Source organism: Panulirus ornatus, chromosome 14, assembly GCF_036320965.1.
Source record: "Panulirus ornatus isolate Po-2019 chromosome 14, ASM3632096v1, whole genome shotgun sequence".
Classification (NCBI taxonomy): domain Eukaryota; kingdom Metazoa; phylum Arthropoda; class Malacostraca; order Decapoda; family Palinuridae; genus Panulirus; species Panulirus ornatus.
Genome location: NC_092237.1, coordinates 41,683,614 through 41,701,216, shown reverse-complemented (window position 1 = coordinate 41,701,216; position 17,603 = coordinate 41,683,614). Strand labels below are relative to the sequence as shown.

The 17,603-nt window shown below is 41.2% G+C and overlaps 1 protein-coding gene across 5 annotated transcripts in view; it reads left to right on the top strand.

Annotated features, from left to right (window-relative positions):
• Nucleotides 1-17,603, top strand: part of LOC139753348 (endoplasmic reticulum-Golgi intermediate compartment protein 3) — an 83,255-nt gene that overhangs the window by 41,481 nt on the left and 24,171 nt on the right. For 3 of the 5 annotated variants that reach the window (XM_071669705.1, XM_071669703.1, XM_071669704.1), the window contains exons 9-11: nt 8,904-9,139; nt 10,249-10,343; nt 11,060-11,222. In XM_071669705.1, coding sequence (XP_071525806.1) covers nt 8,904-9,139; nt 10,249-10,343; nt 11,060-11,195 — 467 coding nt within the window. In that variant the 3' untranslated portion in view covers nt 11,196-11,222. Of the gene's footprint in view, nt 1-8,903; nt 9,140-10,248; nt 10,344-11,059; nt 11,223-12,783; nt 12,900-17,603 lie in introns of all 5 variants that reach the window. The other 2 variants (XR_011713690.1, XR_011713691.1) reach the window with 2 other exon arrangements.

The following is a 17,603-nucleotide window of genomic DNA, read 5'->3' as shown; positions in this document are numbered from 1 at the left end:
AGAAGTAACAGAGAATTGGGCCAGGTGAGGATATTCCCTCAAAGGCCCAGTCCTCTGTTCTTAACGCTACCTCGCTATCGTGGGAAATGGCAAATAGTATGAAAAAAAAAAATATATATATATATATATATATATATATATATATATATATATATAGCGGGGGGCCGGAAATCCTCCCCTCCTTGTATTAACTTTCTAAAATGGGAAACAGAAGAAGGAGTCACGCGGGGAGTGATCATCCTCCTCGAAGGCTCAGAGTGGGGTGCCTAAATGTGTGTGGATGTAACCAAGATGTGAAAAAAGGAGAGATAGGTAGTATGTTTGAGGAAAGGAACCTGGATGTTTTGGCTCTGAGTGAAACGAAGCTCAAGGGTAAAGGGGAAGAGTGGTTTGGAAATGTCTGGGGAGTGAAGTCAGGGGTTAGTGAGAGGACAAGAGCAAGGGAAGGAGTAGCAATACTCCTGAAACAGGAGTTGTGGGAGTATGTGATAGAATGTAAGAAAGTAAATTCTCGATTAATATGGGTAAAATTGAAAGTTGATGGAGAGAGGTGGGTGATTATTGGTGCATATGCACCTGGGCATGAGAAGAAAGATCATGAGAGGCAAGTGTTTTGGGAGCAGCTGAATGAGTGTGTTAGCGGTTTTGATGCACGAGACCGGGTTATAGTGATGGGTGATTTGAATGCAAAGGTGAGTAATGTGGCAGTTGAGGGAATAATTGGTATGCATGGGGTGTTCAGTGTTGTAAATGGAAATGGTGAAGAGCTTGTAGATTTATGTGCTGAAAAAGGATTGATGATTGGGAATACCTGGTTTAAAAAGCGAGATATACATAAGTATACTTATGTAAGTAGGAGAGATGGCCAGAGAGCGTTATTGGATTACGTGTTAATTGACAGGCGTGCGAAAGAGAGACTTTTGGATGTTAATGTGCTGAGAGGTGCAACTGGAGGGATGTCTGATCATTATCTTGTGGAGGCTAAGGTGAAGATTAGTATGGGTTTTCAGAAAAGAGGAGTGAATGTTGGGGTGAAGAAGGTGGTGAGAGTAAGTGAGCTTGGGAAGGAGACCTGTGTGGGGAAGTACCAGGAGAGACTGTGTACAGAATGGAAAAAGGTGAGAACAATGGAAGTAAGGGGAGTGGGGGAGGAATGGGATGTATTTAGGGAATCAGTGATGGATTGCGCAAAAGATGCTTGTGGCATGAGAAGAGTGGGAGGTGGGCTGTTTAGAAAGGGTAGTGAGTGGTGGGATGAAGAAGTAAGAGTATTAGTGAAAGAGAAGAGAGAGGCATTTGGACGATTTTTGCAGGGAAAAAATGCAATTGAGTGGGAGAAGTATAAAAGAAAGAGACAGGAGGTCAAGAGAAAGGTGCAAGAGGTGAAAAAAAGGGCAAATGAGAGTTGGGGTGAGAGACTATCAGTAAATTTTAGGGAGAATAAAAAGATGTTCTGGAAGGAGGTAAATAGGGTGCGTCGGACAAGGGAGCAAATGGGAACTTCAGTGAAGGGCGTAAATGGGGAGGTGATAACAAGTAGTGGTGATGTGAGAAGGAGATGGAATGAGTATTTTGAAGGTTTGTTGAATGTGTCTGATGACAGAGTGGCAGATATAGGGTGTTTTGGTCGAGGTGGTGTGCAAAGTGAGAGGGTTAGGGAAAATGATTTGGTAAACAGAGAAGAGGTAGTAAAAGCTTTGCGAAAGATGAAAGCCGGCAAGGCAGCAGGTTTGGATGGTATTGCAGTGGAATTTATTAAAAAAGGGGGTGACTGTATTGTTGACTGGTTGGTAAGGTTATTTAATGTATGTATGACTCATGGTGAGGTGCCTGAGGATTGGCGGAATGCGTGCATAGTGCCATTGTACAAAGGCAAAGGGGATAAGAGTGAGTGCTCAAATTACAGAGGTATAAGTTTGTTGAGTATTCCTGGTAAATTATATGGGAGGGTATTGATTGAGAGGGTGAAGGCATGTACAGAGCATCAGATTGGGGAAGAGCAGTGCGGTTTCAGAAGTGGTAGAGGATGTGTGGATCAGGTGTTTGCTTTGAAGAATGTATGTGAGAAATACTTAGAAAAGCAAATGGATTTGTATGTAGCATTTATGGATCTGGAGAAGGCATATGATAGAGTTGATAGAGATGCTCTGTGGAAGGTATTAAGAATATATGGTGTGGGAGGCAAGTTGTTAGAAGCAGTGAAAAGTTTTTATCGAGGATGTAAGGCATGTGTACGTGTAGGAAGAGAGGAAAGTGATTGGTTCTCAGTGAATGTAGGTTTGCGGCAGGGGTGTGTGATGTCTCCATGGTTGTTTAATTTGTTTATGGATGGGGTTGTTAGGGAGGTAAATGCAAGAGTCCTGGAAAGAGGGGCAAGTATGAAGTCTGTTGGGGATGAGAGAGCTTGGGAAGTGAGTCAGTTGTTGTTCGCTGATGATACAGCGCTGGTGGCTGATTCATGTGAGAAACTGCAGAAGCTGGTGACTGAGTTTGGTAAAGTGTGTGGAAGAAGAAAGTTAAGAGTAAATGTGAATAAGAGCAAGGTTATTAGGTACAGTAGGGTTGAGGGTCAAGTCAATTGGGAGGTGAGTTTGAATGGAGAAAAACTGGAGGAAGTGAAGTGTTTTAGATATCTGGGAGTGGATCTGGCAGCGGATGGAACCATGGAAGCGGAAGTGGATCATAGGGTGGGGGAGGGGGCGAAAATTTTGGGAGCCTTGAAAAATGTGTGGAAGTCGAGAACATTATCTCGGAAAGCAAAAATGGGTATGTTTGAAGGAATAGTGGTTCCAACAATGTTGTATGGTTGCGAGGCGTGGGCTATGGATAGAGTTGTGCGCAGGAGGATGGATGTGCTGGAAATGAGATGTTTGAGGACAATGTGTGGTGTGAGGTGGTTTGATCGAGTAAGTAACGTAAGGGTAAGAGAGATGTGTGGAAATAAAAAGAGCGTGGTTGAGAGAGCAGAAGAGGGTGTTTTGAAATGGTTTGGGCACATGGAGAGAATGAGTGAGGAAAGATTGACCAAGAGGATATATGTGTCGGAGGTGGAGGGAACGAGGAGAAGAGGGAGACCAAATTGGAGGTGGAAAGATGGAGTGAAAAAGATTTTGTGTGATCGGGGCCTGAACATGCAGGAGGGTGAAAGGAGGGCAAGGAATAGAGTGAATTGGAGCGATGTGGTATACAGGGGTTGACGTGCTGTCAGTGGATTGAATCAAGGCATGTGAAGCGTCTGGGGTAAACCATGGAAAGCTGTGTAGGTATGTATATTTGCGTGTGTGGACGTGTGTATGTACATGTGTATGGGGGGGGGGTTGGGCCATTTCTTTCGTCTGTTTCCTTGCGCTACCTCGCAAACGCGGGAGACAGCGACAAAGTATAAAAAAAAAAAAAAAAAAAAATATATATATATATATATATATATTGTTATTATTAATTTGCTTTGTCGCTGTCTCCTGCGTTTGTGAGGAAGCGCAAGGAAACAGATGAAAGAAATGGCCCAGCCCACCCTTATACACATGTATATACAAAAACGTCCACACACGCAAGTATACATGCCTATACATCTCAACGTATACATATATATATACACACACAAACATATTCATATATACACATGTACATAATTCATACTGTCTGCCTTTATTCATTCCCATCGCCACCCCGCCACACATGAAATAACAACCCCCTCCCCCCGCATGTGCGCGAGGTAGCGCTAGGAAAAGACAACAAACGCCACATTCATTCACCCTCAGTCTCTAGGTGTCATGTAATGATGCACTGAAATGACAGCTCACTTTCCACATCCAGGCCCCACAGAATTTTCCATGGTTTACCCCAGACGCTTCACATGCCCTGGTTCAGTCCATTGACTGCACGTCGACCCCGGTATACCACATCACTCCAATTCACTTTATTCCTTGCACACCCTCCTGCATGTTCAGGCCCCGATTACTTAAAATCTTTTTCACTCCATCCTTCCATCTCCAATTTGGTCTCCTACTTCTCGTTCCCTCCACCTCTGACACATATATCCTCTTGGTCAATCTTTCCTCACTCATTCTCTCCATGTGACCAGACCATTTCAAAACACGCTCTTCTGCTCTCTTAACTACACTCTTTTTATTACCATACATCTCTCTTACCCTATTGTTACTTACTCGATCAAACCACCTCACACCACATATTGTCCTGAAACATCTCATTCCCAGCACATCCACCCTCCTCCGCACAACTCCATCTATTGCCCATGCCTTGCAACCATATAACATTGTTGGAACCACTTTTCCTTCAAACATACCCATTTTTGCTTTCCTAGATAATGTTCTCGACTTCCACTTATTCTTCAACACTCCCAGAACTTTCGCCCCCTCCCCCACCCTATGATTCACTTCCGCTTCCATGGTTCCATCCACTGCCAAATCCACTCCCAGATATCTAAAACACTTCATTTTCTCCAGTTTTTCTCCATTCAAACTTACCTCCCAATTGACTTGTCCCCTCAACCCTACTGTGCCTAATAACCTTGCTCTTATTCATATTTACTTCAGCTCTCTTCTTTCACACACTTTACCAAACTCAGTCACCAGCTTCTGAAGTTTCTCACACGAATCAGCTACCAGCGCTGTATCATCAGCGAACAACAACTGACTCATTTCCCAAACTCTCTCATCCAGAACAGACTGCATACTTGCCCCTCTTTCCAAAACTCTTGCATTCACCTGTTTAACAACCCAATCCATAAACAAATTAAATAACCATGGGGACATCACACACCCCTGCTGCAAACCAACATACATATACATATATAAACACCTATACATGTACATATACATTTTATTCATACATATTTGCCATTTCCTGCATCAGTGAGTTAGCAGTAAGAACAGAGGACTGAGCCTGAGGGAAGATCCTCCCTTGGCCCCCTTTCCTGTTCCTTCTTTTGGAAAAATGAAAACTGGAGGGGAGGATTTTCAGCCTTCCACTCCCTCCCCTTTTAGTTGCCTTTTACAACATGCAAGGAATACATGGGAAGTGTTCTTTCTCCCCTATTGTGAGGGATATATACATACAGATACACAGACATGTGCATATGCATACATGTATATATTCATGCTTGTCATCATCCATTCCAAGCACCACCCTACCCCACAGGAAACAGCATTGCTACCCCTGCTTCAGTGAGGCAGCGCTAGGAAAACAGACAAAAAAGGCCACATTCGTTAAAACTATCTCTAGCTGTCATGTGTAATTTACCAAAACCACAGCTCCCTATCCACATCCAGCCCCACAGACCTTTCCATGGTTTACCCCACACGTTTCACATACCTTGGTTCAGTCCATTGACAGCACATTGACCTAGGTATAGTACATTGTTCCAATTCACTCTATTTCTTGCATGCCTTTCATCTTCCTGCATATTCAGGCCCTGATCACTCAAAATTTTTTTCACTCCATCCTTCCACCTCCAATTTGGTCTTCTGCTTCTTCTTGTTTTCTCCCCTTCTGACACATATATCCTCTTTGTCAGCCTCTCCTCACTCATTCTTTCCATATGTCCCAACCATTTCAACAAACCCTCTTCTGCTCTCTCAACTACACTCATTTTAATACTAAACATCTCTCTTACCCTTTCATTACTTACTTGATCAAACCACCTTACACCATACATTACCTATAAATATTTTATTTCCAACACTTCCACCCTCCTCTACACAATCCTATATAAAGCCCATGCCTTGCAACCATATAATATTGCTGGAACTACTATTCTTTCAACCATATCCATTTTTGCTCTCTGAGATAAAGTTATCTCTTTATACAAATTCTTCATCACTCCCAAAACCTTCGTTCCCTCCACCATACAATGACAATTCCACTTCCATGGTTCCATTTGCTGCCAAGTCCACCCTGAGATATCTAAAACTCTTTACTTCCTCCAATTTCCTTCCATTGAAACTTACATTGTACCTAACTTGTCCCTAAACCCTGCTGAAACTAATAATCTGGCTTTTATTCACATCAGCTCTCAACTTTCTCCTTTCACACACCACCTCTTCCAAACACAGCCATCAAATTCTGCAGTTTCCCCACTTGAATTAGCCACCAGCACTGTATCATTGCCAAACAATAGTTGACTCATTTCCCCAGCCCTCTGATCCCCAACACAGTGCATACTCGCTGCCCTCTCCAAAACTCTTTCCATAAATTAAACCATGGTGACACCACACACCCTTGCTGCAGACTGACCATGACTGGGGACCAATGGCTCTGTTCTCTTCCTTCTAGTATACATGCCTTACACCCTTGATATAAACTTCTCACTGCTTCTAGCAGTGTACCTCTCACACCATATATTTTTAAGACCTTCCACAAAGCATCTCTATCATCCCTATCATATGTCTTCTTCAGATCCATAAATGCCACATACAAATCCATCTGTTTTTCTATATATTTCTCACACACATTCTTCAAAGGAAACTCCTAATCCAAACATCCTCTACTACTTCTGAAACCACACTGCTCTTCCCCAGTCTGATGCTCTTAACATTCCTTCACCCTTTCAATCAGTACCCTCCCATATAAATTTCCATGTATACTCAACAAACTTATGCTTCTGTAGGTTGCATAGTCACCTCTATCCCCTTTGCCTTTATACAGTGGCACTATTCATTTGTTTCTGCAATCCTGAGGCACTCCAGCATGATCCATACATACATTGAATATCCTTTCCAATCAATCAACAACAGTCACCCGCTTAATAAATTCGATTGCAATACCCCCCCAATCCTGTCATTTGCCAGATTTCATCTTTTGCAAGGCTTTCACCACCTCCTTTCTCTCTACAAAACCACTCTCCCTGACTCTCTCACTTTGCATACCACCCAGACCTACCCACCCTATAGTTGCCACTCTTATCATTAAACACATTTAACGATCTTTCAAAATACTCACTCCATTTCCTCCTCACACCATCACTACCTGTTATCACTTCCCCTTTTGCGCCCTTCACTGATGTTCCCATTTGCTCTCTTGTCTTTCACACATTATTTACCTCCTTCCAAAACATCTTTTTATTCTCCCTAAAGTTTAATGATACTCTCACCCAACGCTCATTTGTCTTCATTTTCAACCCTTGCACTTTCAAATTGACCTCCTGCCGCTTTCTCTTATACATCTCCCAATCATTTGCATTTGTTCCTATTAAGTACTGCCCCAAACACCTCTCTCTTTTCTATCACTTGCAACCTTACTTCTTCATCCCACCACTCACTACCCTTTTTGATATGCCCTCATGCATCTCTCGTACATGCCATCACTGCTTCCGTACATACCTTCCTTTCCTCACCCACATTACCTTCACTTCATTTGCTCTCACCTTTTGTCATTCTACACTCAGTCTCTCCAGGTATTTCTTTAAACAAGTCTTCTTTCCAAGCTCACTTACTCTCAGCTCTTTCTTCTCCCTGACATTGTCTCCTCTTTTTCGAAAACCTCTTCAAATCTTCACCCTCGCCTCCACAAGATAGTGATCAGATATCCCACCAACTGCCCCTCTTAGCACATTTACATCCAAAAGTCTTTCTTTTACATGCCTGTCAATTAATACATAATCTAACAATGCCAGTTGACTATTTCTCCTACTCACATAGTATACATGAGTGTATCCCTCTTTTTTAACCAGGTATTCCCAATCACCAGTCATTTTTCAGCATGCAACTCTACAAGCTCTTCACCATTTCCACTCATTACACTGAGTTGCCCATGCGCATCAGTCATACCCTCAACTGCCATGTTACTTTGCATTTAAATTACCCATCGCTAATACCCAGTCTCGTGCACCAAAACTGCTGACACACTCGTTCAACTGCTCCCTAAACACTTGCCTTTAATGATTTTTCTTCTCATGGTCAGGTGCATACGCACCAATAATCACCCATCTCTTGCCATTCACTTTCAGTGTTATCCACATCAATGTAGAATTTACTTACACTGTCAGACACTCCCACAACTCCTGCTTCAGGAGTAGTGCTACTCCTTTCTTAGCTCTTGTCCTCTCACCAACCCTTGACTTTACTCCCAAGACATTTCCTAACCATTCTTCCCCTTTACCCTTGAGTTTCATTTCACTTAGAGCCAGAACATCCAGGTTTCTTTCTTCAAACATACTACCTATCTCTTCTCTCTTTTTTTCTTGGTTACATCCACTCACATTTAGACACCCCAATCTGAGCCTTCAAGGAGGATGAGCACTTCCCATTTGACTCCTTCTGTTTCCTCTTTTAGAAATTTGACACAAGGAGGAGAGGGTTTCCAGCCCCCTTTAGTTGCTTTATATGACACACGAGGAATACTGAGGAAGAATTCTTTCTCCCTTACTTATTTTTCTAAGACTCTTTATTATAAGTGATGCTAAGTGGAATGATGTGTACTGCTCTGGTTTATATTAGCTTAGCTCTTCCTTTGTTTGTTGGGGATACATATGCCAGTTTGTGAATATGCCTAAATATTAACTTCATTGTATGTTTCACCTCTGTCTTTTTCAGGAAAATAATTGGAGAGAGAGAGAGAGAGAGAGAGAGAGAGAGAGAGAGAGAGAGAGAGAGAGAGAGAGAGAGAGAGAGAGAGAGAGAGAGAGAGAGAGAGAGACTACATGAGATTTTGTCACTAGGCAGGGCTTGCATGTAGAGAGATAATGCATTTTTCAAAAAATTTTGAAATTAGTTTAATGCAGGTAGTTAAAATGCTAGAAAGTTAAAAAGTTGATGCAGATTATTCACTGGAGGTCTTTGAAAAGCAAACTGTATGGCTGTATACATTGTATAGATTGCTGTATACATGGTGGATGATGATTTATTTGATCTTTTTTGTTTTACAACATAGGTTTTTATCATTTTCAGTTCATGATGTACAGCAGTACCGAACAGCAGATTTTGACCTCTCCCATCGCATTCGACACTTGAGTTTTGGTGTTAATATACCTGGTAAAACAAATCCTATTGATGGCACTGAATTTAAGACAGAGAAAGGGCCAAAAACAATCAACTATTACATAAAGATAGTACCCACTACATATGAGAAAGTTGATGGATCAACACTTTTTACTAATCAGTTTTCAGTCACCCAACATCAGAAGGTAAGAATGTAAAAATCTGTTTTTTTTTCTGTTTCACTAAGCAGACATCAGCATTAGTAAATAGACATTAAAGATGATATTCATACTTTGCTATTTCTCCGTATGTATTTCTCTCCTTTGTGGTTTGCTTCACATGCAAAAGAAATATCTCAAGGAATATCAAGGATGGGACCTTCTAACCTACTGTTTTACTAGTGTGGAACATTGGCTTTGCCATCTGTCACCATTCATTTAACTCGTGGCTCCCGACTCATTCTGTGCCCACCTTGAGCCAGTTCCAGATCAATACAAAGATGTTGTTATTGCCCTATATGCCTTTTGGTTACAGGAAGTGCACTTTTTCTCTCAGCTGTGTGCTATCAGCACATGCAGCTAAGCTGGCTTTTTCTATCCTTTGGAAATCAAGGAGGAAGTGGAGGAATAGAATGAAAGGTGCTTTTAGTTTTTGAGGCCTGAAAATGCAGGAGGGTGTGAAGCATGCAAGGGATAGATAGAGTGAACTGGAATGATGTGGTTTACAGGGAGTGAGGTGCTTTCAGTGGGCTAAACCAGGGCATATGAAAAGGTCAGGGGAAACCACAGAAAAGTCTGTGGGGCCTGGATGTGAAGAGGTGTCTGTGTGTTGATCTTTGTAACAATGAAAAAGAACGTTAAGTGTTTATCACACAGTTTTGTTTTATAAATTCTTGCAGCGGTCTTTTTCTGTGAAATGGTCATGGTAGACAGCTAAGTTCAGTAAAAGGTAATGTGGTCCATTCAGTTCTTTTATTATCCGTTAATTTAATTGATGTTTCTTCCTGTCTGGATATTTTTTTGGTCCGGAATGGGGAAGAAACCTAGTCCTATATGTTTCTTTCTTTTCATACATTTTCAAGCCTGACACTCAACTACTGCTTCATACTTATGTAATGGTTTCCTGCTATGCAACATAATAGGAAAATTGTGATAGTGTCTTATTAAATAACAGGGAGACGTTGAAAGATAAGTGTGATGGCTGTGATAGAATGTAAAATTAATTTTTTGCAGTTTTTACTCTAATTTTTTGTATAACAGTGCTTTATGGATATTGAACTGCTCCTTTAAAGTTATATCAAATGATTTTCCCTCAGAACCTTCTGATGGGGATGGGTGAGACAGGACTTCCAGGTGTGTTCTTCACCTATGAATTATCACCAATGATGGTCAAATATACAGAAAAACATAAGTAAGTGAAACTTATCGACATGATCTTTTCATTCTATGAAACTTTTGCATATGAAATTGATTAAAAACTGTATTGTGTGTGGAGAGGCATGCATTGATAGACAAATGAATTGTTTTATGTATTAAGATCATTTCAAGGATGAAGACTAACATTATTGATATAACTGATTGAGAAATAATGTGTATGAATGTAAATTGATTTAAAAAATCACGTTTTATGAAAATACAAAACAATAGCTCCAATTTCTGACAGCTTGAGTAAAGATTGGTGTACATCTTAAAAATTAATTGAATAACCACCATGCTTTCTCTCCCAGATTTGCAGATGCCAGTTCTTTTGTAGACTTAACTTTTGGATGAAGAATTTCTTGATATGCAAAGTGAAAATGTGAGAAACAATTGTATGGAAATGTGAAAGTTCATGTCTTATTTGAACTCACTGGATGTTGATGACCTGACCCACCAATTGCAAATGGGAATGGTGTTAATGTTTTTTAAATGACGTAGTTTCATAAGATTCACCATTGACTTAAATTTAGTAAACTGTGGGTAGGTGCATTTTTAGTGTATGTGGTTTCCAGAGAATCATTAGCACTCTTGATAAGCTCCTCTTACTTGCCTGTGTTTTGTATTTTGATTTGTATTGTACACACTCATTTGTGTAGTACTCTCTCATAAATTAACCATGGTGTATTGCATATTTCTTTTCTTTTACAGATCTCTTGGACACTTCCTGACTGGAGTCTGTGCAATTATTGGTGGGGTATTCACAGTGGCAGGGATTCTTGATTCCATCATCTATCATTCTCATCGTGCACTCCAGCGAAAAATTGAAATTGGGAAAGCAACATAGGACAAAATAAAAATCTCCGTTTTTTTTGTAAGTAGCATTTATAAAACTTGTAGATTTGAGTGTGCATATATTGTGTAAAATTCTGTGTACCATCTATCATAAAGTGCATAAATTTTTATGGAAATTATTTATTTTATTAAGAATAGCTTGAAAGCTTTCAGCCTTTAAGTGGTTGAGAGAGCAGAAGAGGGTGTTTTGAAATGGTTTGGGCACATGGAGAGAATGAGTGAGGAAAGATTGACCAAGAGGATGTGTGTGTCGGAGATGAAGGGAACGAGGAGAAGTGGGAGACCAAATTGGAGGTGGAAAGATGGAGTGAAAAAGATTTTGAGTGATTAGGGCCTGAACATGCAGGAGGGTGAAAGGCGGGCAAGGAATAGAGTGAATTGGATCGATGTGGTATACTGGGGTCAACGTGCTGTCAATGGATTGAATCAGGGCATGTGAAGCGTCTGGGGTAAACCATGGAAAGTTCTGTGGGGCCTGGATGTGGAAAGGGAGCTGTGGTTTCGGGCATTATTACATGACAGCTAATGACTAAATGTGAACGAATGGGGCCTTTGTTGTCTTTTCCTAGCGTTACCTCACACACATGAGGGGGGAGGGGGATGTTATTCCTTGTGTGGCGAGGTGGCGATGGGAATAAATAAAGGCAGACAGTATGAATTATGTACATGTGTATATATGTATATGTCTGTGTGTATATATATGTGTACATTGAGATGTATAGGTATGTATATTTGCGTGTGTGGACGTGTATGTATATACATGTGTATGGGGGTGGGTTGGGCCATTTCTTTTGTCTGTTTCCTTGCGCTACCTCGCAAACGCGGGAGACAGCAACAAAGCAAAATAAATAAATAAATAGAATTTTTTTTGACCAAGGGTGAGAAAGAGATGAGAGAGCCCTGCTCCTTATGGGATAATAGAGAGGCAATAAGACATATTCATGTAATATCATCTATTTGACCCAATACCTACATCTAAAAGCATGATTGCCCTACACAAACAGCTATTGTATCACATATCACTGAACTGCCATGTCATGACTCAGAAACCATAATGTTAGTTAGCTAGTCATGCAAGTCCAGGAGCCTTAGGGCTTTGAGGTAGCACTCCATGCATGAGCAGTGTATGGGGCAGGAAGATCCTTGAAGATATTGAGATTCTCTCACTCCACTGATGCTGACACACTGTATGGTCTTGCCAAAGGTAACTTCTTTCTTGTGGCATTACCAAGCAAAACCAGCTTGACTGGGGTTCACCATTTAATTCTGTTTTTCAGAGTTAAAGTGATCTGTGGACTTCTTATCTACACAGAATATCCCTTTTTAATTCTTGTGCTGATAATTCCAGGGAAATAGAAATTAAGTGTGTTCCCTACACTTGAATATTTTTGTGTGTAAAGAACCTGCACTGTTCAGAGTTAATTAGATTGATGAACCTTTTTTAAACCTATTGCTTTCTTCATTTTCTTTTGTGTCCCCACATGCTTTCTTGATTCATTTGTCCCCTTGAGTGCCTTTCTTCATGAGAATCACATTCAGTGTGAGTTATGTTCCATTTATCCTTTTTTTTTTTTTTTGAGGCAGATGATACTTATCCTATGGCAGATGAAAGGTTGGTTAAGGAATTAGAAGTACAAGAGAAGTTACAAAGAGTGTAACCACTTACCCTTTGAGTACCACTTTTAACCCATTAAAGGTGGGTGACATTACCTAACATTCGTACGGTAGAAGCCAGGCAACATTACATAATTTGCTATTTTGCATCATATATGTTTTTTGAATTTTGGCGATGGAGAGAGATGGGTGATTATTGGTGCTTATGAACCTGGTCATGAGAAGAAAGATCATGAGAGGCAAGTGTTTTGGGAGCAGCTGAGTGAGTGTGTCAGCAGCTTTGGTGCATGAGACCAGGTATTAGTGATGGGTAATTTAAATGCAAGGGCATAATTAGTGATTGTGGGATATTCAGTGTTGTGACTGGAAATGGTGAAGAGCTTGTGGATTTGTGTGCTGAAAAAAGATTGGTGATTGGGATATGTGAGTAGGAGAGATGGTCAAAGGGCATTATTAGGTTACATGTTAATTGATAGGTGTGTAAAAGAGAGTCTTTTGGATGTTAGTGTGCTGAGAGGCGCAGCTGGTGGGATGTCTGATCACTGTCTTGTTGAGGCAAAGGTGAAGATTTGTAGAGGTTTTCTAAAGAGAAGAGAAAATATTAGGGAGAAGATAGCGGTGAGAGTAAGTGAGCTTGGAAAGGAGACTTGTATGAAGAAGTACCAGGAGACATTGAGTGCAGAATGGCAAAAGGTGTGAGCAAATGATGTGAGGGAAGTGGGTGAGGAATGGGACATATTTAGGGAAGGAGTGATAGCATATGCAAAAGATGCATGTGGCATGAGAAAGGTGGGAGATGGGCTGATTAGAAAGGATTGTGAGTGGTGGGATGAAAAAGTAAAGTTGTTAGTGAAAGAGAAAAGAGAGGCGTTTGGATGATACTTACAAGGAAGAAGTGCAAATTACTGGAAGATGTATATAAAAAAAAAGTGGCAGGAGGTCAAGAAGAAGGTGCAAGAGTTAAAAAATGAGGGAGGAAGTGATATTAGGTAGTGATGAAGTGAGAGGGAGATGCAATGAGTATTTTGAAGGTTTGTTGAATGTGTTTCATGATAGAATGGCAGATGTAGAGTGTCTTGGTCAGGGTAGTGTGTGAAGTGAGAAGGTCAGGGAGAATAGTTTGATTAAGAGAGAAAAGGTGGTTAAAGCCTTGTGGGAGATGAAATGCTGTAAGATGGCGGGTTTGGATGGTATTGCAGTTGAATCTATTAAGAAAGGGGGTGACTGTGTTGTTGATTGATTGTAAGGATATTCACTGCATGTTTTGATCATGATGAAGTGCCTGAGGATTGGCAGAATGCATGGATAGTCCCATTGTACAAAGGCAAAGGGAATAAAGGTGAGTGTCCATACTACAGAGGCATAAGTTTGTTGAGTATTACTGGAAAATTGGGAGGGTATTGATTGAGAGGGTGAAGGTATGTACAGAACATCAGATTGGGGAGAAGCAGTGTGGTTTCAGATGCGGTAGAGGATGTGTGGATCAGGTTTTTGCTTTGAAGAATGTGTGAGAAATACTTAGAAAAACAGATGGATATGTATGTAGCATTTATGGATCTGGAGAAGGCATATGATAGAGTTGATAGAGATGCTTTGTGTTAGATCTTAAGAGTATATGGTGTGGGAGGTAAGCTGCTAGAAGCAAGGCATATATATGAGTAGGAAGAAAGAAGAGTGATTGGTTTCCAGAAAAGATTAGTCAGCAGCAGGGGTGTGTGATGTCCCCATGGTTGTTTAGTTTATTTATGGATGGGGTGGTTAGGGAGGTAAATGGAAGAGTTTTGGAGAGAGGGCGAGTATGTAGTATGTTGGGGATGAGAGGGTCTGGGAAGTGGGTCAGTAGTTGTTTGCAGATGATACATCACTGGTGGCTGATTTGAATGTGAAACTGCAGAAGTTGGTGACTGAGTTTGGAAAAGCGTGTGAAAGGGGAAAGTTGAGAGTAAATGTGAATAAGAGCAAGGTTTTTAGGTTCAGCAAGGTTGAGGGACAAGTTAGTTGGGATATAAGTTTGAATGGAGAAAAATTGGAGGAAGTAGACTTAGCAGTAAATGGAACCACGGAAGCAGAAATGAGTCACAGGGTGGGGGAGGGGATGAAGGTTCTGGGAGTGATGAAGAATTTGTGGAAAGAGAGAACTTTATCTCGTAGAGCAGAAAATGGCTATGTTTGAAGGAATAGTAGTTCCAACAATATTATATGGTTGCGAGGCATGGGCTATAGATAGAGTTGTACAGAGGAAAGCAGATGTGTTGGAAATTAAATGTTTGAGGACAATATATGGTGCGAGGTGGTTTGATTGAGTAAGTAGTGAAAGGGTAAGAGAGGTTAGTGGTAATAAAAAGAGTGTGGTAGAGAGAGCAGAAGAGCGTGTATTGAAATGGTTTGGACATATGGAGAGAATGAGTGAGGAAAGATTGACAAAAAGGACATATGTGTCAGATGTGGAGGGAACAAGGAGAAGTGGAAAACCAAATTGGATGTGAAAAGATGGAGTAAAAAAGACTCTGAGTGATCAGTGCCTGAACAGGAGGGTGAGAGGTGTGCAAGGAAGGGGGAGGGGGTAGTGATGCTGTTTCCTGTGGGGTGGGGTGTCACCAGGAATGGATGAGGGCAAGCAAATATGAATAATGTACAAGTGTATATATGTATATGTCTGTGTATGTGTGTATGTACATGTATGTATATGTTGATATGTATATGTATGTATATGTAGGTGTATGGGCGTTTATGTATATTTATTTATTGTTTTTTCTTATTATACTTTGTCACTGTCTCGCACATTAGCGAGGAAGCGTAAGGAAACAGACGAAAGATAGGCCCAACCCACCCACATACACATGTATATACATACATGTTCACACATGCACATATACATACCTATACATTTTAACATATACACATGTATACATACACAGACATATACATATATACACATGTACTTAATTCATACTTGCTGCCTTTATTCATTCCCGTTGCCACCCCACCACATGTAATGACAACCTCCTCCCCCTGCACATGCGCAAGGTAGTGCTAGGAAAAGACATCAAAGGCCACATTCGTTCACACTCAGTCTCCAGCTGTCATGTATAATGCACCAAAACCACAACTCCCTTTCCACATCCAGGCCCCACAAAACTTTCCATGGTTTACCCCTAACTTTTCACATGCCTTGGTTCAATCCATTGACAGCACGTCGACCCCAGTATACCACATCGTTCCAGTTCACTCTATTCCTTGCACACCTTTCACCCTCCAGCATGATCAGGCCCCAATCTCTCATAATCTTTTTCACTCCATCCTTCCACTTCCAATTTGGTCTTCCACTTCTCCTCATTCCCTCCACCTCTGACACATATATCCTCTTTGTCAATCTTTCCTCACACATTCTCTCCATGTGATCAAACCATTTCAATACACCCTCTTCTGCTCTCTCAACTACACTCTTTTTATTACCACACATCTCTCTTACCCTTTCATTACTGACTCGATCAAACCACCTCACACCACATGTTGTCCTCAAACACCTCATTTCCAACACATCCACCCTCCTCCACACAACCCTATCCATAGCCCACATCTTGCAACCATATAACATTGTTGGAACCACTATTCCTCCAAATATACCCATTTTTGCTTTCCAAGATAATGTTCTCGCCTTCTACACATTTTTCAACACTCCCAGAACTTTCGTCCCCTCCCCTACCCTGTGACTCACGTCTGCTTCCATGGTTCCCTCTGCTGCCAAATCCACTCCCAGATATCCAAAACATTTCGCTTCCTCCAGTTTTTCTCCATTCAAATTTACCTCCCAGTTGACTTGTCCCTCAACCCTACACTACCTAATAACCTTGCTCTTATTCACATTTACTCTCAGCTTTCTTCTTTCACACATTTTACCAAACTCAGTCACCAGCTTCTGCAGTTTCTAACCCGAATCAGCCACCAGCACTGTATCATCAGCGAACAACTGACTCACTTCCCAAGCCCTCTCATCCACAACAGATTGCATACTTGCCCCTCTCTCCAAAACTCTTGCATTCACCTCCCAAACAACCCTATCCATAAACAAATTAAACAACCATGGAGACATCACGCATCCCTGCCGCAAACCGACATTCACCGAGAACCAGTCACTTTCCTCTCTTCCTACCCATACACATTCCTTACATCCTCAATAAAGACTTTTCACTGCTTCTAGCAACTTGCCTCCCACACCATATACTCTTAATACCTTCCACAAAGCATCCCTGTCAACTCTATCATATGCCTTCTCCAGATCCATAAATGCTACATACAAATCCATTTGTTTTTCTAAGTATATCTCACATACATTCTTCAAAGCAAACACCTGATCCATACATCCTCTACCACTTCTGAAACCACACTGCTCTTCCCCAATCTGATGCTCTGTACATGCCTTCACCCTCTCAATCAATACCCTCCCATATAATTTCCCAGAAATACTCAACAAACTTACACCCCAGTAATTTGAACACTCACCTTTATCCCCTTTGCCTTTGTACAGTGGCACTATGCATGCATTCTGCCAATCCTAAGGCACTTCATGAGCCATACATACATTGAATATCCTCACCAACCAGTCAACAACACAGTCACTCCCTTTTTTAATAAATTCCACTGCATACCTTCCAAACCTGCCGCCTTGCCGGTTTTCACCTTCTGCAAAGCTTTCACTACCTCTTCTCTGTTTACCAAATCATTCTCCCTAACCCTCTCACTTCACACACCATCTTGACCAAAACACCCTATATCTGCCACCCTG